At 38.8% G+C, this 22,313-nt stretch overlaps 1 protein-coding gene across 1 annotated transcript in view; it reads left to right on the forward strand.

Moving 5' to 3' along the window:
* LOC120801450 (kinesin heavy chain-like) overlaps positions 1-21,032 on the forward strand; it is a 30,614-nt gene extending 9,582 nt beyond the window's left edge. Inside the window, exons 5-26 of the mRNA XM_040148488.1 lie at positions 548-596; positions 713-768; positions 881-968; positions 1,578-1,702; positions 2,346-2,450; positions 2,713-2,861; positions 4,648-4,796; positions 5,300-5,469; positions 5,581-5,649; positions 5,766-5,972; positions 6,390-6,536; positions 8,501-8,689; positions 9,160-9,277; positions 9,445-9,521; positions 11,783-11,892; positions 12,350-12,451; positions 14,480-14,540; positions 14,639-14,710; positions 16,023-16,127; positions 18,935-19,151; positions 19,724-19,894; positions 20,760-21,032. Of these exons, the coding sequence (XP_040004422.1) occupies positions 548-596; positions 713-768; positions 881-968; positions 1,578-1,702; positions 2,346-2,450; positions 2,713-2,861; positions 4,648-4,796; positions 5,300-5,469; positions 5,581-5,649; positions 5,766-5,972; positions 6,390-6,536; positions 8,501-8,689; positions 9,160-9,277; positions 9,445-9,521; positions 11,783-11,892; positions 12,350-12,451; positions 14,480-14,540; positions 14,639-14,710; positions 16,023-16,127; positions 18,935-19,151; positions 19,724-19,887 (2,529 nt within the window). The 3' untranslated portion in view covers positions 19,888-19,894; positions 20,760-21,032. The remainder of the gene's footprint in view (positions 1-547; positions 597-712; positions 769-880; positions 969-1,577; positions 1,703-2,345; positions 2,451-2,712; positions 2,862-4,647; positions 4,797-5,299; positions 5,470-5,580; positions 5,650-5,765; positions 5,973-6,389; positions 6,537-8,500; positions 8,690-9,159; positions 9,278-9,444; positions 9,522-11,782; positions 11,893-12,349; positions 12,452-14,479; positions 14,541-14,638; positions 14,711-16,022; positions 16,128-18,934; positions 19,152-19,723; positions 19,895-20,759) is intronic.
* Positions 21,033-22,313: the final 1,281 nt, after the last annotated feature.

Raw genomic sequence — 22,313 nt, forward strand, 5'->3', positions numbered from 1 at the left:
CAAGTACAACAAGTACAAATACCATGTAGCACACAATAATCAAAGTACTCATCGTATTTATTTACATAGGCAAATAATTGCTTGCCAAGTTACAGTATATATAAAGATTTGAGTGTTTATCATTTTTACATTCTTTGGATTTAAAAATATGAAGACCAGCTGTTTCTGGTCTGTCTTTCTTCTCAAGATAGAAAGATTTATAATATACAATTATACAAATATCTGTATATTATACAGAAATAATCCAGTTGAGAATTCAAACTTGTGTTATCTTGAATGCCAATTAGAATATGAAATTTTAATCATTCATTTAATCATTTCAGTCATTCAGCTGTTGTTAAAAAATCATGCATATCATTACTGACACTGACATTTAATCATTTAATGACAGTTTAATTGAGTTATACAGTGGCTTCAGAAAGTACCCAGACCCTTCACTTTGTCCACACTGTTGTAGATTTAATGTTACGTACGCTGTTTGTTACTGTATCTTGTATTAGTACATAATGAAACCTGTCTGTGTGAACCTGTCTCTGTCTTTATGCAGGTTTCTTATTTTGAAATCTATCTGGATAAAATCAGAGACTTACTCGATGGTAAGGATTGTATTTACATCTTTAATATTTATCTTATTAAACACAAATTTCTCATTGTTAATTCAGGGCTGTTGGAAGAAAATCAACCTGTTGAGTGATGTGTTTTTATGTGTTAGTGTCAAAGACAAACCTGGCTGTACACGAGGACAAAAACAGGGTTCCCTTTGTGAAGGTATCTGATCTTTAATATTTGAAGAATAATGTTGCATTCATGTCAGAATCTGACCTGCTGTCAGCACTGCAGTATCAGTACTTTGTTGATGTGTTGATGGATTTTCTGTCAGGGCTGTACGGAGCGTTTTGTTTCTAGTCCTGAGGAGGTGATGGACGTCATTGACGAGGGAAAAGCAAACAGACACGTTGCTGTTACCAGTGAGTCTCTAACTGTACTACTGTATTACTACTACTACTACTATTATATTGCTACTAGTTTTACAACTGCCACCACTACTGCTGCTGATATTAGAGTCCTGAAAACACAATCACATTCACACAGAAGAAAACTAACCTCTGCACTTCACATCAGCTAATGCTACTTTGCTATTTCTTTAATTTATTTGGATCTTCATCGCTGTTACTCTTACTATTTCTGTTAACACTACTGTTACTATTTCCACTAATGCTACTATTTGAATCAGGAAAAACTCATGAGCACAACATATGAAATATTAACTCTACAGTTCTGATTGCTATGAAACGTTCAGAGGATTAACCTTTTACATTTTAATTTCTCCATGAGCTTTCCTGTAGTGCCATCTTCAGGGTAAACTTTACATTTTTAGCTCCATAGCTGATCAGAGTCTAAGAATATATTAGTCATGTTGTTGGGTGTAATGAACACTGCAGCCTCTAGGGGATGCTACACCCAGAGAACAACCATCATCTGGTTGTTCTCTGGGGACTTTGATGAGTTATTTTTTCCTGTGGTTATTTTTGCTTAATATTAAGAGTGTTTACATTTTTCCTGTGTTCTTCCTGCAGACATGAATGAGCACAGCTCTCGCAGTCACAGTATTTTTCTGATCAACATCAAGCAGGAGAATGTGGAGACGGAGATGAAACTGTCAGGGAAACTTTACCTGGTCGACCTGGCAGGCAGTGAGAAGGTCACACTGCTCCCCCACACTCATTTTATTCGTTTCACTCATTTAATTCTCCATCACATCATAACACCACTCTTTGTAAGGTTTTCTTGGGCATTTTTACCTTCATCACAGTATTGAGGAGTAGTGTTAACTACATTCCCAAGTAGCATTCGGGTAGCATTGCTATTTTCAAAATCCTCATTTCCAGAAGAGAGCTGTTTTTCCAGCTACATAGTGAGACAGAGCAGCACAAAGACATCCTGAGAGCTGCACTGTATCAGTTGTTTAAAAATGAATATATATAATATAACTAAAATATATGAATATATATAATATAACTAAAAACTGATTCTTTGCAAGTAGAAAAGGAGCAAATGAATTAACACAATATGTGATTACTTTGTAACAGCTAACAGTGGACGTTGAGTTGTGGTTTGTGTTTATTAAACCTGATTTTGAACCTTTACGTTCAGTGAACTGTGAAATCATTACACATTGATTGATGGATAGATTAGAACATATAAGAACTGATCATTTAATTAACCTGGTTATTATTTAATCCTTTAATTGTTCACCAGCTTCTTGAGTTAATTTCATCAAAAATGAATTTACAAACAATTATCACAAACAAGCTGAAACTCAACTCAATAATGTTGTTGTTCAGGTAAGTAAAACAGGAGCAGAGGGGGCAGTGTTGGATGAAGCCAAGAACATCAACAAGTCTCTGTCGGCTCTCGGGAACGTTATTGCTGCTCTGAGTGAAGGAACAGTGAGTCTTTACATCATGTTTCCATGCTTCAGTTAACTAATGTTTGATAACATAACATCGTCTAATGTAACCTGAAATATTCAGAATTCAGTTTTACTTGATCGACAGTCCACAGTACCTCTTTTAAAAGTAAATTCAACCTCTAGTGAAACTCAGTATTATGACTTTGACTTTGGATCTTTGTTTAGTGAAATCCAGTATGAACATGTACATACATGAAATCACATTGTCGGTGTGTTTGTATCTTATTTGTCCTCTGTAGAAAACCCACGTCCCGTACAGAGACAGTAAGATGACCCGAATCCTTCAGGACTCTTTGGGAGGAAATTGTCGAACCACCATCATCATCTGTTGCTCGCCGTCTGTTTACAACGAGGCTGAAACCAAGTCCACCCTCATGTTTGGACAGAGGTACTGTACAGGAACACCTTAGATAATTATCAAAATAAAAGACTTCAGTTAGTTAGTGAACTAGTTAGTCATTTGTTGAACCACCAACTGTAAAAGTTCAAATTCAGTGAAATCGCCAAATACTCTCATCAAAATGTAGCCTACTTAAGTATCAGAGTAAAAGTACTCATTATGTCAAATGACCCATTTAATACAAGTGTATCTACAGTAGGATCATTATCACTGATGCCAAAAGACTTTAAGACTTTTCTGTCTATAATTGAGTCTTAAAAAAAAAAAATCAATCAAAATTATTGTCTGTATCTTGAGATAGGGAAGAAGGCAGGTAGCAGCACTAGAAGTATCAAAAAGATTATTTTAGAAAATTATTTGCATTTTTAATGGGTTGAAGTATCCCTGCAACACTGGCTGTTCTTTCACTTTATGAGGGAAACAAATTAAGGAGTCACTGACTAGAATGACTAGATAAGAGTGAGATTTTCTTCTCTAAAACATCATCAAAGCTCACTTTATTTATGTATGTAAAATATTAATCATCAAATAACCAGGGACTACAGCTGTTAGATGAATATAGTGGAGTAGATGTATAAAGAAGGGGAAAATGGAAATATTTAAGTACGGCACAAGTACCACAAATTTGTACTTAAAGACAGTACTTGAGTATATGTACTTCGTTACTTCTGTTGTGGATTACTTCTGATGACTACAACTCAAACAAAAATACAGTAACATGACATGAGTCTCATTGTTCTCTTTTTCCATAATGTTCCAAAACTAAACTATGTTAGATGTAAAGTTTTATAGATTAAAATAGGATTTACATTACGCTGTGTATATTGAAGAAAATGTGGTTGTGATGTGGAACGTACACTAAGCCTCTTGGTAAAGACATTTGGCCCATGTATTTTAAAACCTCATGTATAGATGGGTGATAGATTATGAGAAAAACCAACATAAAGTGTCTTAGTAAACTGTTGGGCCACCACCAGCCTCCAGAACAGTTTCAGTGTGCCTTGGCATTGATTCTCCAAGTCTCTGGAACTCTACTGGAGGAGTGAACACCGTTCTTCCAAAAGATATTCCCTCATTTGGTGTTTATGATGGTCGTGGAGAGCACTGTCTAACACGTGGGTCCAAAATCTCCCATAGGTGTTCAAGTGGTTTGAGATCTGCTGACTGCAAAGGCCATAGCATATGATATACATCATTCTCATACTTATCAAACCATTCAGTGATTCCTTGTGTCCTATGGATGGGGGCATTGCATCCTGCTTCTCTACTAATTTTTCAGGTTTTTCCTTTAATTTTTCACCCATCTGTACTTTTAATACATATCACACTTCATTCAAAAGTTTGTCTACTTAAAAATGCCTGAAAATGGACAGCTTACATTATAAATCGGTACACCTGATTATCACATTGGCTTTCTGTCAGCTGGACAATGGACAATACTAAAAAACTGTAAAAAAAAACGAAATCGAACAGTGTTAACATTATAGTTTATTTGTTGAAGCATGTTTTGGTCTTCAGTGGAGCTGCATGAGAAATCATCTCCATCTCCAACAAGACTACACTGATCAGTACACCAGCATGTCACAGTGAAGTGCTATACAAACAATGCATTAAATAACACAGCAACATTTGACTGACTGAAGTCGTGATTCCCAGAAAAAATGTACGCAACAGTTTTTCTCTATTCACCACTGACACGAGCACTCTCTTGAATCACACAGGAAGTCAGTGAGTGTTTGTTTAAACCATTTCCTGTTTTGTTTTTGCGTTTCAGAGCTAAAACCATAAAGAACACAGTGTCTGTGAACCTGGAGTTGACTGCTGAGGAATGGAAGAAGAAGTATGAGAAGGAGAAAGAGAAGAACAGGAGTCTGAACATCATGATACAGAAACTGGAGAATGAGCTGAAACGGTGGAGGAAAGGTGAACAGCAGAAATACAGTGTTCACATTACAAAGCCATCTACCAGGATTGTGAGCTTACATGTATTCGACTGGTCAAAGCAGCATTTTACTGGATGATGTTGCAACACATCGCATTGTGACTAATACTGGTTCAGGTTCAACTTTCATTCTGAAAGACCTGGAGTTTTAATTCCTCTGTGTTAACCCTCTTGCTGACCTAATACAGTGGTCCCACTGAAATGAAGGAGGGGGCTGCATTTTTCACCCTGTCCTGAACACCATACACACACATCATTTTAAAGTCCCCAAGTACATTGTTAAAGTTACATCATATTGAATGTGATGCTGTTTACCCCTATGACTGGCTTTTCCCACATTTGTTTGAAGAGATTTTAAAGAGTTTAGTTAGAAATAACAGCTGTGCTTCAGTATCCAGAAGGTATCATCAACAGTTGATTGGTTGTCCGGTGTGTTGAGCCCACACGTCAGACAAAATTTGCAGAAAGTGTAACCTTTCTCCAGGTGAGTCTGTGCCTGTTGAGGAGCAGCTGAGCAGCAGAAACAAGAAGAGCAGCAGTGAGATGACAGTAGTGACGGACAGCTTGGCACCGCCCCCGACTCCTCTGTCCAACGAGGAGAAGACGCAATACGAGATGCTCATCACAGACCTGTATCACCAGCTGGATGACAAGGTGAGTCTTACCTCTACCAGCAGCTAGATGACAAGATGAGTCTCATCTGAACCAGCCTGAATTTCATGATTGTGTTTAAATCTGTGAAAAATCTGCTGATTCATGTTTTAGGATGATGAGATCAACCAGCACAGTCAGGCGGCTGAGAAAGTCAAACAGCAGCTGATCGATCAGGATGAGGTGGGTTTCACCTGAGTGTCACAGCCTCTGCTGTGAACATAGAGCCTGTCTGATACTTCCAACTATCTGGCTAACCATCATCCCTCAACGTATTGATAACCCCTTGTCTCATCCAGCTGTTGGCGTCAAGCCGCCAGGACTATAAGCGTCTGCAGGAGGAGCTGTCCCAGCTGCAGAGGGACAACGACTCAGCCAAAGAGGAGGTGAAGGAGGTGCTGCAGGCGCTGGAGGAACTCGCCGTCAACTATGACCACAAAAGCCAGGAGGTGGAGGACAAGAACCACTGTAACGAGCAGCTGAATGAGGAGCTAGCACACAAAACTGTGAGTATACATAAAAAAAGAAGGGTCAGGATGGTGGGATGGGAGGATCCTTAAATATCTGTAGATGAGTGTTTCAACTCCTGACCACATTTTTATTCATTTTATTAAATGATCAGATGTTAGCGTCTTTGTGGCTGTCTGTTGCTGTGTGCTCCAAGTTAAACATTTTTAAATCTATCATATAGAGATAGTCTACACCTCCACTAATGTAGATAGTATGACTACAAACTGAATAAAACCAGGGCGGGTACTGAGCCCCATAGGAACCCACACAACAGGAGAGTCGGTAAAGAACTGAAGTTACCAACAGTGACTTGGAACACTTTGTTGGACAGACTGGTGTTAATATCCTTCTTCTTTGTCTGACCTGTGTATGTTTTGTAAAGATCAGCTTCTGTTCTTGCCCTGTGTTCCTAGGTGAGTCTGGAGGTGGTTCAGAGGGAGTTTTCAGCTCTGCAGGACCTCAGCTCTCATCATAAGAAGAGATCAGCAGAGATCCTCAATCTGCTGCTCAGAGACCTCAGTGACATCGGTAGCGTCCTTGGTACCACTGACCTCAAAGCTGTAAGAGTCAAACTCTTCTTCCACTATTCACATTTCACTCGGTTCAATTCAATTCAGTTTTATTTATATAGCGCCAAATCATAACATACATTATCTCAAGGCACTGTACAGAGTAACGTGAAGACCTTACAGTATTATCGAGACAACCCAACAGTTCCCACCATGAGCAAGCGCTTGATGACAGTTGAGATGAAAAACTCCCTTTCAACAGGAAGAAACCTCCAACAGAATCACCAGTCAGGGTGGTCAGCTGTCTGCCTTGACTGGTTGTGTTGAGAGGAGAGATAAGGGGGAGAGAGACCAGGAACAACTGTATATACTGTTGTATTCAAGTACTATCAGACTGGTTGTTATAATGGTTACAATAACTATGATACTTATAGGTGTAATAGTGTTATTAATAAGGGCTAGCAGCACAATTTAATAATGGACTTCTATGGTCCAACATGTTTATTTGTATAGGACATTGAGCTGGACTTTTGTGTCAAACTTTAAGACAATTGGACTTATAGTGTGAGTGGCGTGTCATTTCCAAAGTTGCATTTTTGGCATTAATTACAGCGCCACTACTTGGCCGATTGGGTTCATGTTTCTTGGGAAGCACATGCACATCATGTCCAGTTACTGGGCCAAGTTTCACATTTCTACCCCCAGGCAATTTTAGCTGCAACATAACACAACAAATAATAATGTACTGTTATTAGGCTTCTAACGCCAAAGGGGTTAATAATAGTAATAATAAACTGGTAAAAAACCCAGAAGGGTTCACCTCCAAAGGGGTTAGAACCCTAATGATAATAAACGGGCACAAACAAAATAGGGTTATACCCTTTCGAGGTAGGAGCCCTAGTAATAGTAATAATAAATCGGCACAGACACAATAATAAAACTAATAATAAATTAATAATAATAATATGAATGACTAGAAGGGCACACAGTATAGCGAAAACCTCTGCCAAGGCGAAAAATGCCCTATTTCGGATTGTTAAAGGAAGTGATGAAAAATTCCTGGATCTGCCCCATTAACTGCATATTTCCTTGCCCATACCTCATCCCTCCACCAAGTTTGGTGCAAATCAGTTCTGTACTTTTTGAGTAAACTTACTGACAAACTTACCTATAAAACATACCAATTAAAGTAATTAAAGTAAACAGCACCACAATTTTGCCACAGCAAAGGGTCTGAATACTTTTTCTAAATGAGATTTCAGTTTTTAAATTTTAATTATTTACCATAAATTTCAAAAAGCATGTTTTCTCTTTGTCATTATGCGTTATTGAGTGTAGATTGATTTGCAAATAGCAATTTTGTCAATTCGAAATTAAATCTATGACAAAATAAAGTGTGCAAAAAGTGAATGGGTTTGAATACATCCTGAAGTAACTGTAAATGACAATGAACAGTACCAAATACTGGAACCAGCAAAGGTTTGAAAATTATACGATTAATTGCTGATTTATTTTCTTTTGATCAACCGATCGTTGCAGCTCTAAAATGCTTTGTCGTGTCAGAATATCCTCCTTAATGGTTAGATGGTAAAGACATCAATGCAGTAATTTTATTGCTATTCCAGTCATGTGTGGACAGTAATGCCACAGAATGTATACTCAGATTTAGTGGCTCAAAGTCAGCAACCTTTAAAACATTCTGTGGCAAATTCAGTGGATTTCAGTGGAATCACTGCAATCAGTGGATTCACTCATGGACGTGAAGCAGATCTGCAGAAAGTTTTCAGTTGAGTTCAACTTCGGTGAACCTTGATATTTGAATTCACTGTGTTGGGGAATAACAAGCTGTGTGTCACCATCCAGCTTTATTAAAGTTGCTCTGTCAGAGAATAAACTGCTCTGGTTTACTCACAGTTAGGAGACAGGAGGACATCAGACTGATAACTGTGGACACTTCTCTCGTCAGTCTGTCTGTATAAAGTCTTCATGTTCACCGACTCAGTCTCTCTCTACAGATGACTGAGACGAGTGGGGTGATGGAGGAGGAGTTCACCACAACTCGTCTCTACATCAGTAAGATGAAGTCTGAGGTAAAATCTCTGGTGAACCGTAGCAAACAGTTGGAAGTCAACTTGACGGAGACCACCTGCAGGATGGAGGCCAGTGAGAAGGAGCTCAACACCCTTCAGTTGCTTGTCTCACAGGTAAGAGATTAAAGGAACAGTCCAAAAGTTCTCTTCCTGTCTGACAGTCAGTATGAGTTCAAAACCTTTTGGCTGCTCATCTCATAGGTGAAAAATATCAGGGTCTGTATTTATCAAGCGTCTCAGAACAGGTAATCAGACCTAACTGGCTAAAAATTCTCAGTAACACATTTTTAGAATTAAAAACATTTTATCAGCTTTCCTAACCTAAGAAATAAAAACCGTGCTGAAATTTATTATAGCTGCAGGACAACTCTGAGAGGACAAACGTTCGTTCCTGATTGAAAAATGAAGGCCTCTCTATGTGTATAAAAATAAGTTATTGAATGAACACAGTCTAAATGAGGTATAAAGTTAAATGTGTATTATTATTATTATTATTATTATTATTATTATTAATATATTCCCACCATATTGAGCATCCTGTTTGTGATGTAACTGTTAATAATGTTGTGTTGTTGTTTGTGCAGCTCCAGGCGAAGATGGTGTCTCTGACCGACGACCTGCAGAAGGTGGAGCAGAAGAAGAGGCAGCTGGAAGAGAGTCAGGACACTCTGATGGAGGAGGTTGCAAAACTCCAGGCTCAAGGTCAAGCTATGTCACCACTGTTACAGAAAACACTGCTCTCTGATTGGCTTGCAGCTGTCTGTAACATCAAACACAGTGCATTCAGAGCAGTTGGCACACTCTTAATTTGTTGTGTCATAAAGTCTTTGTTTGAAATTGTATGTAATTGTGTGTGGGTGTGTTTTCAGGTAAAATGCATGAGGTGACAGTGATGGACAAAGAGAAAGAACACATGAGCAGACTGAAGGATGCTGTTGAGATGAAGGTAAAATCATCCAATCATGTTTCTCATATTGTCAATCAATCCCATAAAAGGACTTAAACCAACACTGTGTTATATCAGGTGTTCCTCAGGGGTCGAGTTTAGGACCCTTATTGTTCCTAATTTACATCAGTGATGTCCTCCATATTTGTAAACTGATGTATAATATTTTGATCTGCTGATGAAACTATAGTATGTTCATTATCATCACTGTCACTGTCAATCTGAATAATGAATGTCTCCTAACAGGTATTGTGATGTATATTATTCCCCTGTGCCATAAAGCTCCATCGTTATCCAGACACTATTAAAACACATCAGTGAGCCAAATTGTTGCACTGGGTGACATGTTCCTTTATTTCCATGAACACACACAGTATAGTTCATTTTGACTCAGTCCCACACACACCATCCCGCTGCCTAAGTACTATACAGTGTATTTAGAAAGTATTCAGACCCCTTCACTTTTTTCACATGTTGTTATGTTGCAGCCTTATGCTAAAAAAAGTTTATTAATTTTTTCCCTCATCAATCTATACTCAATACCCCATAATGACAAATTGAAATTTGATTTTGCAAATTTATTAAAAAGGAAAAACTGAAATATTAATTTAACAAAAGTATTCAGACACTTTACTCAGTGCATAGTTGAAGCATCCTTACCAGTGATTACAGACTCAAGTCTCAAGTCAGTGGACAGCCATTTTCAGGTATCTCCAGAGATGTTCGATTGGGTTCAAGTCAGGGCTCAGTCTGGGCCACTCAAGAACATTGAACAAGAACATGTCTACACTAAGCCACTCCTGCATTGTCTGTTGGAAGGTGCACCTTCGGCCCAGTCTGAGGTCCTGAGTTCTGGACCAGATTTTCATTAAGAATATCTCAGTACTTCGCTCTGTTCAGCTTTCCCTCAATGCCGACCAGTGTCCATGTCCCTGCCGCTGAAAAACACCCCCACAGCATGATGCTGCCATCACAATGCTTCAACATCGGAATGTTATTGAGCAGGTGATGAGTGGTGCCTGGTTTCCTCCATTTATGATACTTAGAATTGAGGCCAAACAGTTAAGTCTTGGTCTCTCCACACAGGATCTCTGAAGCTCACCCAGAGTCACCGTCGGGTTCTTGGTCACCTCTTTCCAAGGCCCTTCTCCAACTATTGCTCAGTTAGGCAGGGTGGCCCACTCCAGGAAGTGCCCTGGTTGGTCTAAACCTCTGCGATTTAAGAATTATGGAGGCCATTATGCTCTTGGGAACCTAAAATCCAGCAAATGTTTTTTTGTAGCATTCCCTAGATCTGTGCCTCAAAGCAATCCTGTCTCTGAGCTCTGCAGAGAATTCCTTCAACCTTGTGGCTTGGTTTTTGCTCTGATACGCCTTGCCAGCTGTGCGACTTTATATAGACAGGTGTGTGCCTTTCCACATCATGTCCAATAAACTGAATTTACCACAGGTGGATTCCAATCTGTGGAACTTGATGTTATAATATACAACAACATCTCAAAGATGATCAAAAGAAATGGGAGGAACCTGAGCTAAATTTCAAGTGTTACAGGAAAGGGTTTGAATACTTATGTCAATGTGATATTTCAGTTATTCCTTTTTAATAAATTTGCAAAAATTTCCAAAATTCTGCTTTTGCTTTCTCATTATGGTGTGTTGAGTGTAGATCGATGAGGGAAAAAATTAATTTAAATAATTTTATCATAAGGCTGCAACATAACAAAATGTGAAAATTGAAGGGGCCTGAATACTTTCTGAATGAACTGTATATTTGCGAGGTGTATTTAAAAATTTAGAACTTTAGTAGAGACCAATGGGCTTGTAGCTGAGACCCATTAGTAAGGAAGTCTTACATTGTTGAGAGACATACTAATACAATGCTGGTTTGAGTTTAAACATGGGATATGATGACAAGAATAAAAATATATAAAAAAACAACACCAGACTGGTGTAAGAGCATTTTATTTAAAATTAAATGAGCTTTGACTTCTAAGCTTATGAGTAAAAGAGACGCATATACACTTCAATCTTTCACTTAAGTTCAAAAGATTTTTTCATCAGTGTAATAAATCCTGGATCTGATGATGTAGTAGTAGGTGAAAGGGATAAAATATCCACATTTTTTGCATAAAACAAAAGAAAGCTACATGAAAAATACTGTAAGCATGTAGGTAAATTAAGTAAGTTAGAGAAGTGAAATGTTCTGCAGTAGGTAAATGAGGTGTTTGAGAACTGAAATGGTGCTGCTTTGTGTTATGTAGAGAACTCTAGAGGAACAGATGGAGAACCACAGAGAAGTTCATCAAAAACAGCTGAGTCGACTCCGAGATGAGATTGAGCAGAAACAGAGAAACCTCGACCAACTCAAAGAGTATGTGATTGATCATTGATTATTATAACTGATCACTAATTGATGGTTTGTTTTTCAGCTGTTCTGTGTTTAGTCACTTGACTATGACTTCATCCTGAAAAAGTTCACAACCTCTTGGTTTTGATCATTATTGGGGACATCATTGTTACTATCTCTTTATCTATTCAACACAAGCGTGTGGGAGTGTTAATTTTGGCATATGATTATGATTTAGTTTTAGTTTGTCTTTTATCGAAAATGTCACATTTTAGTGTTGTGTTTTTTGTTAGTCAACAAATAGTAAAGATATTGTAGTTGAAATTCTCTGTGAAATTTTGCTCTCATGTTCCTCATGCACTTTTAGTTTTTATGTCAGTATTGCCCTTCAATTAAATTGAGGCTACAGCCATACAACTGGGGTGGCAGTAATGTAGTGTGAATGAATGCACTGTATGATTAATTGTGGTGTTATTTTTAGTGTGAATCAGGCGCTGCAGCTGGAGAACAGGAAGCTTCAGTTAGACTTTGACAAACTGAGAGCTGAGGATCAGAACAAAGATCAGAAACTCCAGAAACTGCTGTAAGTTTTTCCCTCTGTGCTCACCATAGACTCAACAAGCATGTCTGCTGTTTTTACACAAAACATCCTGATTCACATTTCTCTCACTTAAAAACCTGTGAGTAGGTGTGTTTCCACCTGCTTTTATTCACATTTTCAATCTATGCATAAAAAAACCTGAGTGGAAACAGCAGAAATAAAATAATAGTCTAAATGTGTGTAAGAAGTGTTTACTGTTGTGAGGTGTAAAAGTTGGTGTCTGTATAAAACAGAAATGTAAGATTTCCATCAGGTCCTCCACATGGCTTTCCATCATTTGAGCTTTGACTGGAGCTCTTTTAATGACATCATCTCGCTGTGTCCTCTTCTTCTGCAGTGGTTTAATGGCAGCGACTGGAGAATCAGCTCCAACATCTGTTTATCTCCATCAAGCAGTCAGCTCATATTCACGCAGCAGGAGAGGATGGAAACAATGCTTCACTCCCTTTTTATTTTTACCATTTTCTGGAAAATTCATTCAAAATGTATAAGTATTTGGACAGTGACACAATTTTTGTAATCTTGCCTCTGTACTCCAACACAATGGATTTGAAACAAAGCAATCGAGATATGATTGAAGTGTAGACTTTCACCTTTAATCCAAGGGGTTTAACAAAAATATTGCATTAACTGTTTAGGAATTGCAGCCATTTTTATACATAGTCTCTCATTTTCAGGGGCTCAAAAGTAATAGGACAATTGACGATTGATCAGTTTCATGGCAAAGTGTGGCCTCTTCCCTCGTTGTTTCATGACAAACTGAGCAGATAAAAGGTCTGGAGTTGAATGTGCTGTCCAAAGAGGTATCGGTGCAAATGATGAGGCCATTATTACGTTGAAAAAACAAACCGAACCTATCAGACAGATGGCAGAAACTTTAGCAGTGGCCAGATCAACAATTTGGTACATTCTTAAAAAGAAGAAATGCACTGGTGAGCTCAGCAACACCAAAAGGCCTGGAAGACCACGAAAGACAACTAAAGTGGATGATGGCAGAATTCTTTCCTTGTGAAGACAAACCCTTCACGTCTAGCCAGGTCAAGAACATTTGAGGAGGTAGGTGAATCATTGCTAATGTCTACATCTAAAACAGCCTGCCTTGTTCTGGAACAAGATTCTTTGGACAGTTGAAACCAAGTTTAACTTGTATTAGAATGAAGGTAAGAGAAGGAAAGGAATGGCTCATTATCCAAAGCCTCTATTGAACATGGTGGAGGCAGTGTTATGGCATGGGCATGAATGGCTGCCAGTGGAACTGTGTCATAGGTATTTATTGATGATGTGACTGCTGATAGAAGTAGCAGGATGAATTATGATGTGTATAGGGCTATACTATGCGCTCAGATTCAGCCAAATTTTGCAAAACCGAAAACCACTTCACAGTACAAATGGATAATGACCCAAAAGATACTACCAAAGCAACCCAAGAGCTTCTCAAGGTAAAGAACTGGAACGTTCTTCAATGGCCAAGTCAGTCATCTGACTTCTGCTCAACTGAGCACGCTTTTGACTTCCTAAAGACAAAACTGAGGGTAGAAAGACCCACAAACAGGCAGCAACTGAAGGCAGCTGCAGCAAAGACTTGGCAAAGCATCTCAACGGGGGAAACTCAGCATTTGGTGATGTCCATGGGTTCCAGACTTAAAGCAGTCAATGACTGCAAAGGGTTTTCATCCACGTATTAAACACAATCCTGATATCTGCAATTATGTTGGTTTGTTCAATTACTTTTGAGACACTGAAAAAAAAGGGACTATGTATAAAAATGGCTGTAATTCCTAAACGGTCTACACTTCAATCACATCTTGATGGCTTTGTTTCAAATCCATTGTGGTGGTGTACAGAGGCATAATTACAAAAATCGTGTCACTATCCAAATACTTATGCATCGAACTGTACGTTTAGTTGGAAACCTGACTGCTCATTTACATCAGATCCTTCAGTGGTCATTGAGTCACAGTTTCTCTTCATCAGTCAGGTTCTTAGACTCAGTCTCCTTGTGTGATTCAGGTCCCTGGATGAGAAGAGAGAACAAGCCAAAGAGGACCTGAAGGGTCTGGAGGAGACAGTGGTACATGGATTTTTTTTTTTTTGGGGACATTCAACATATCTATATGTGCTCCAGTCACAGATCTGAGATCAGCTGAGTTATTATGTTTCATCCAACAGGCCAAAGAGCTGCAGACGCTGAATAACCTTCGTAAACTCTTCATCCAGGACCTTGGCACTCGAGTCAAAAATGTGAGAAAACCATTCATTCTGTAGCACAAGTTTGAATTTCTCATATTGGATTTCAGTGTTTTAAATTAACTGATCTAATTTGAACAACCAGGGTCATTAATTATGAAACATCACAAAATCCCTAAAAGCTGAAAGTGAAACTAGAGACCATCTTTTGATGTGATAACACCAGCTGCGACGCTGGTGTTATCACATCGGAACATCAACATGTTGAAGTTCTGACCCATGAGTACTCAGTAGTCATTACTACATTATTACCTGGGTACTCAGTAGTCATTACTGCATTATTGCACGGTAATCAAAACCTACCTCATTGGTAGTTCCTGCGCCAGCAGGTGTCTCTAGGACACCATTTTGTCATGATGACACACACACAAAGTGTAAACAATACAATCCACGCTGTTGCGGCTGGTAACAAGAACTAAAACCAGTCCACATCATCCAAACGACAATAAGTAATGCTTTGGTCAATGGTCAGCAGTATGTAAAAGCTTGGAAAGGTCAACAAACAGTGCCGCACAGTCCTGAGTCTTGTCCAGAAAATGTGTGATATCATTTAATACAATAGTAGTGGCTGAGAGTGAGCTATGTAATGGTCTAAATTCTGACTTCTGTGCCTGCAGAGTACTGTTAGAGGCCAGATAAACATGTAGTTGTCTGTTAACTAGAGACTCAGGAATTTTCACAAGGGGTCAGATATTTTAGTTTTTCATGTTGTCCGTAGTGTTAATTTTATCAGCTATTTTTAGATTTTGTTGTAGTCTTAGTCCTGAGATCAAAAGATTTAATTTGTTTTTAGTCAACAAAAACACTTTAATTTTTTTTCATCGAAAGAATGGTTGAGAAACACGTGAACATCTTAGTCAAGTTTTGTTCAAGACCAAGAATGGGCATGTTTGCCCAGCTGTTTCATCATTTGGGGGATGTAGTTTGTGGGGCTGCTGAACTGTATGGCATTATGCTGACAGGTATTCCTATTATTTTGTCCGCCCCATTCAAATCAATGAGGGTAGGCTAAACAACAGTGACACCAGTTTGTATAATACAAAACTATTTTAATGTGGAAAACTGACTATATGTCAGTGTTTTATGTGGAAAATGACAACTGAGTGTTTTCCACATAAAGCGCTGTGTGGTTTAATAACCAGAAGATGTTGCTTCGAATGGCTGTCCAGGTGCTGAAAACTTTAAAGGATTTAAATCATCATTCTGTTTCTTTGAGAGAGAAATGTTCAGATGCCATGCTGTGTGTTCAGTGATAACCTCAATTCTGATGTACAGGTTTTTCTTGTTTTCTGTCTTTTTTAAAAAGAGTTCAGAGAATGACAGCGACGAAGCTGGCGGCAGTCCAGCTCAGAGACAGCGGATCATCTTCTTAGAAAATAACCTGGAGCAGCTCAGTAAGGTCCACAAACAGGTCAGTGATTCAACCACTGCGAAACATTCACACTTATTAACTAAGCCCTGATAACCAATTAATCGTTACGCTTCCTTTAAATATACAGTTTACAACAGTGGCAGATTTACCATCATTCATAGTCTTTTTTGAAACAATGGTTCCTCTAATGAAATTAGACGTCAACATCAACCACAGTGTTAATGAGCACAGAAACTCAGGACACTCTTAGAAATTGTAAAAATGCTATAACGTTCTGACCTCCAGTTCAAATTATTTGCACTTTGTTTTTTGTGAAACTTGGCTTTGTCCTTCATTCTGTCATAAGGGATGGCTCTAAATATTACAATACCCATGAGCCTTGGGCTACCGCTGCCAAGGAGATGAAACCAGTCAGAGGTGTGAATCAGAGTGGTATTCATCCAAAACTGACCCAGGTTTTAAAAGTAACTTAATTTAAACTGCAGATTGTGTTTTCAGTTTTCTTAACACGTTTATCTTTATCTTCGTTTGTCGTTAGCCAATTCTTCACTGTTTTTTCTCAAAACATACCTTCGCTCATTGTGGCCAAAAAGTTCTATTTTAACTTCATCAGTCCACAGGACGTTTCCAAATTGCATCAGCCTTTTTTAGATGTTCCTTTGCAAGCCCATGGCTACTGGTTGTTGGTACGAGGTTTGAGGGGTCAGAGTATTTATAAAGCTGTGAAATTTGCATCACTTGACCTATCTCCTAATGATTATAAACAAGCCATAGCCGTATGGTGCTCCTTTCCTTTTTTCACTCTAAACTTGTACAAAACAAAAATAATACACTAATCTTGCTTAAAATGATGAAAATAATGTTTCACCTTTAACTTTATGCCTTTTGGAGATCAAATGGAATCTTCTACTCACTTAAGTATCTCAGTTTCAGTTCATATCCAAAAGGTCAACTTCACTGTAACATCATAATATTCTGCAAAAAAACGTTTCTGGCAAATATTCAACGCTGTACCTCAGGAACAGAAGGGGAGATTGTGACCATATTTCATGGTCAACAAGCACAACAACCGCATTTCATATTTCATTTGATTGCACACTGACTTAGTGACACTAATCTTGGGTGCCCATCTTGACTGTGGTGATTGTATAGATCTTCTGTGCTGCCGGGTAAAGGAGTGTATATGAAGCCTCCAAATTTTAGAATTTGTAGCTTCTTTGCAGCAAAATCCATGAAAGACACGGATGTAAACTGCTACTTGACTGGTTGGCGGAGGCATACAACTGCGAGGTGGTAATTCTAGTTTTATCCAGGAAGCAGACATTTTCTAACACATTAGTTCATCTTTTGTTCTGATGGTTGAAGCAGGACAGTTTCATGTTGATCCAACTGTGAGTCACAAACATAGGAAAAATGAATGGGACTTTTATTGCAGGACGGGGGTACCTGACATAACTCTGCACACTTCAGAACTCTATAAAGGTAACAGTAGCTCCACAACTTGGTTGAAAGTTTCCAGCTGACTTGTTTTAAGAGAAGAACCCTATAAAAGACTCTTAAATATACAAAGAAGAATTAATGTCTGCTCAATCAATCAATCAGTCAGTGCATGGTGATTTTACAATTTAGTGGACCGTCAAGTACAAATTCAGGTTTTTGAACGCAAACCACATCTCCCCATCCCCTGTAAGATGTTGCAAAGTAATCACATATTGTGTCCGTGGAAAAAAAAAAAAAAAAAATATAGGGATCCTGAACATATACTTCAGCTGCATTTCAGCTCCATCTGAGAAAAATAATTACTCTCAAAATGATAACACTACAATCTATAATTTTATTAATGCGATGTGGGTCAAATAAAACACTATTGTAAATGACAGACATGGAATAAGACACAAAGAAAGCACAAATTGAACAAACCACTGCAACCAGTGTAGAGATTCACCAACTCAGAGTGCAGCAGGTGGAGGTATTGTTGGTACAGTTGATGTTAATACAGAGGTAAATGCTATCAAACATTCACTCTAAATGCTTTATCAAAAGAGAAGAGTGCAGCTGAAGTCTGTAGTGATTTTACAGTTTAAAATTCAAGTTTAATGAATGCAAGTTCAATTCAATTTGTATAGTGCCAAATCATAATAATAACAATAATGATAATTGAAGCAGTGCGTGTTGAGCAGGATCATGGGGGCAATAGGTGGTTTGCAGTTACAGATGCAGGCCCTGCAGCTCAAGAGGCAGAAATGCCTGTAGAAAGCAACAGGAGGGGAGAGGAGAGAGATGAGAGAGCACAAAACTACAGGAGAGAGAAGAAGCCAAGTTAGTAACAAGCCTTAATGGGGTATGAATGCAAATGGATGGAGGAGGAGAGGAGGAGAGAGGAGCTCGGTGCATCATGGGAAGTCCCCCAGCAGTCTAGTCCTATAGCAGCTTAACTGCGGGAGGGTTCAAGAAAATCCTGAGCCAGCCCTAACCATAAGCGTTATCAAAAAGGAAGGTTTTAAGCGTTCTCTTAAATGTGGAGAGGGCATACACATTGTCTTTGATAGTATTTGATGTATTTTCTACTTTATAATAATTATTTTTAACTTGCAGTGCAGCTCTCTGGATATTTTATTTCTCCACCACAACCTTCCTTGAGGCTTGTGTAAGTCCCATTTGCACCATGTTTGAGCTGCTTTTGAGGGACTTTTTCCACTCCTTTAAGTGCATACACCTTGCAAACACTTGCTGAAACAACGAAAACTGTGAATCCAATCTGGTGTTTTATAAATACCCTGCATCTGCCTGATACAGAATAAGTCACCTCTGAAAATCACAGACAAACAAAAAAACCCTTTTTTCAGCTCGTGCGGGACAATGCAGACCTTCGTTGTGAGCTGCCCAAGCTGGAAAAGCGTCTGCGGGCCACAGCAGAGCGAGTGAAAGCTCTGGAAGCCGCCTTGAGGGACGCCAAGGAGTCGGCTGTGAGAGACCGCAAACGATACCAACAGGAAGTGGACCGTATCAAAGAAGCTGTCCGCTCCAAGAACGTCTCCAGGAGAGGACACTCTGCTCAGATAGGTGAGGAACTGTTTGTTATACCCCACAACAAACTCCACATACTGATGAGTCAGATCCTCTTACCAGCACAAGGTTTGTCCTGAGGTGGGCGCTACAAGAAAAGTCATTCAAATCCAACAGGTTCATCTTTTGAGGAGCAGGAATGGATATTTAATCAGATCAGTACGTGTTGAGATAAACCTGACTGACCTCAACAATACTGGAAAACACTTTAAGTCTGTCAGTAAGAACTGCTAGAAGGCTTTAATTAGTCATTGAAAATTTCTAGGCAGTATTACATTAAACATTTTAAATTTGTCCTGAGTGTGACAGTAGAGCCATGATCATAGGGTCTTTAAAATCTAAAGGGTTCATCCTCTCAGGAGCAGGAATGTGATCAGGACAATCTGATTTTTAGATTTTAGTGTAAGTTTTTGTCCTGCCGGTGATTTTAGAGGAGGGTCAGCGGTACAGATGAGTTGTAGCAATCCTCTAAGGAGAGTCTATCCAGCAGCAGTTTGAGGTGTCACACTGAATCTGGTTCATGTTTGAAGAAGCAGCAGTCGACTCACCTGTTACCTGTCTCCATGTAGCCAAGCCAATCAGAGCCGGACATCAGCACCCATCCTTCTCTCCATCCATCAGACCAACCATCAGAGGAGGGGGGGCAGCATCTAGTCCACGTCATCACTCCCCCCGACAGCAATCATCTCAGCAACCAATGCAGCAACTACCCCATCAGAGCCACTGCAAGTAGGCTCCAGGTGAGTCACAGCCATAGCAACAACAACAACCGCAGCAACCACACAACCAAAGCGCGGATACAACCATAACAATCACAACAACTACAACAACACAGCACCCACAGCAACAACACAAAATCAACAACAATCACACCAACAACCACAGCAACCACAGTAACAACACAACAACCAAATCAGTCACAACAACCACAACAACTACAGCAATCACAATATCCACAATAACGACCAAAACACCCTCAGCAACAACTAAACAACCATAACAACAGCCACAGCAACAACCACAACCACTGCAGCAACAACCAAAATATCCACAATAGCAACACCAACAACCACAGTAAGCACAGCAACAACACAAGAACCACATCAATCACAGCAACCACAGCAACATTTACATTTACTCGTTTGGCAGATGCTTTTACCCTAATCAACTTACAAGTTACGGACAACACTAAAGCTTCAGTGCAGTAGGAGATCTTGAAGTAAGTACTAAGTACGCAGTGGCCGAGAAAGAGCATACCCTGTATGATTGAGTTCAAGTAGATTGGTGCAGACTCAGAAGTCACTGAGGTGGCCATGGGTAACCAGTGGAGGTCAGTGAGCAGTGGAGTGACATGCCCTTTTAGTCTCATTGGAGTAGTTGAAGTGAGAGATAACCGTGACCTGTACCAAGAGTTGGTTGGCGTACTGAGTCAGGCAAGGTGATAGATGAGGTGATTTTGATGTTGATATTGTGATGGAGAGATTGATTGGCCATGAAGAGTTCAGTCTAAAAGGTGTCTTCATCCACAACATTAAAACCGGTAACTGGTTGTAATGTTGTGGCTGATTGGCGTAAATAAAGGTCTATCACTTCCTGTCTTCACAGGTAGCAGATGACTGGATCAGTTTCCTCCTCTGTGGATCTATGGAAGTGTGAATTCTCCTATTCTCACCGCTCTGCCTTTACTGGAACCAGACTCCTTGTTTTTACAGCTTTCCACCTTAACAGCCATTCCACCTTAACAGCCAACATGCGCTTTCTTCTCTCTTTCTCTTCTTTTTCTGGCAGAAAATCAGTCAGCTCTGTTGCTTCAAAGTTTAATGAATTCAATAACAATTTCAATGAGTTTAATGAGTTTAAAGGGGACCTATTATGCTTTCTTTATTTTCTTTTTTATATATATATATATATATATATATATATATATATATATATATATATATATATATATATATATATATATATGTGATGTTGGAATGTAGGATGTCCATGTTAAACCATAGTGGCCATAGTTTAAAATAATTTGTTAAACCTATGTAAAATTATTCCCTGTGAAACAAAAGCTCAGGGGTCAAACTGTTTTGAACGCTAGGTCCCACCGGTTTTCTCTACTTTTGCAATGAGCTGACGTCAGCTAAATCCACCGTTATGTCACACAATAAGCAGGTGATGGGTGTAATATTTATTGAACAGAGACGTCCTGTTGTAATCTTTGTTGTTGCAGGTGTTTGTGCCGTCCCCTCTCATATTTCGTTTCAAACATTTACAGATGGATTTGAGACGTGGCCATTTCCATTCAATAATGTTATGTCACTTTGTTTTTGTTACTACTTTCTAATTTTACAGTATGCTTTCAGTACCTCCGCACCAGTAAGAGGATGAAGCGTTGCTGTTCACAAGCACAACAGTGCTGGGGGTGCCGCCCCTTGGCAGGTTTCCGGATGTTAGTTAAATCAGAAGAAAATGGGCTTTTAAGGAGGCTTCTTAAGGAGGCCTGAGTCAGAGGCTCAACTGAGGGGCTGCATAAAAGGCAGTATGAGATAAATAAGGATTTTTTTGATCTGTGAATCATGCAAAGCAACACTAGTCGAGAATGAAAATATAAAGCTGGAAATGATCATAACAGGTCCCCCTTAAGAAGTTAAATAATTATTTTTAATGATTTCAATGCGGTTTTCTATCTGCGTTTAACAGAAGTTGGCCGATAATGGACTTGAATGTAGATTAATGTTGCTTTTCGTTCTTTGGTTAACAGACCATAATCCATGTGTTGTCATGAAAAAACAAAATGTTCAAAAATGAATGAGAAGTTAGGAATGATAAAAATAAAAGTACTGCAGGGAGATTAAAATTATGACATACTGGGTCAGCATTTTGATTCATTAACTATCAATTCATGAAATTTAATTTCCACTTTAAAATTAATTTGGTTTCAGTTTTACAGAGAGAGCCATGATTATGACAAAATATCTCATAAGTTTGACTTAAGTGTCCTTTACTTACATTTGATTTAAAAGTCAAAATTTGGATTTGTACAGTTCTTCATCAGGGTAAAATCAGAACCTTGAGCAACTATTATGAAGAAGTCTAGATGTTTCAGCTGACAATTATAGTTAGCTCCATAAATATTTGGAAAGGACACAGTTTTCATAATTTTGC

Source organism: Xiphias gladius, chromosome 16 (genome assembly GCF_016859285.1).
Source record: "Xiphias gladius isolate SHS-SW01 ecotype Sanya breed wild chromosome 16, ASM1685928v1, whole genome shotgun sequence".
NCBI classification, from domain to species: domain Eukaryota; kingdom Metazoa; phylum Chordata; class Actinopteri; order Istiophoriformes; family Xiphiidae; genus Xiphias; species Xiphias gladius.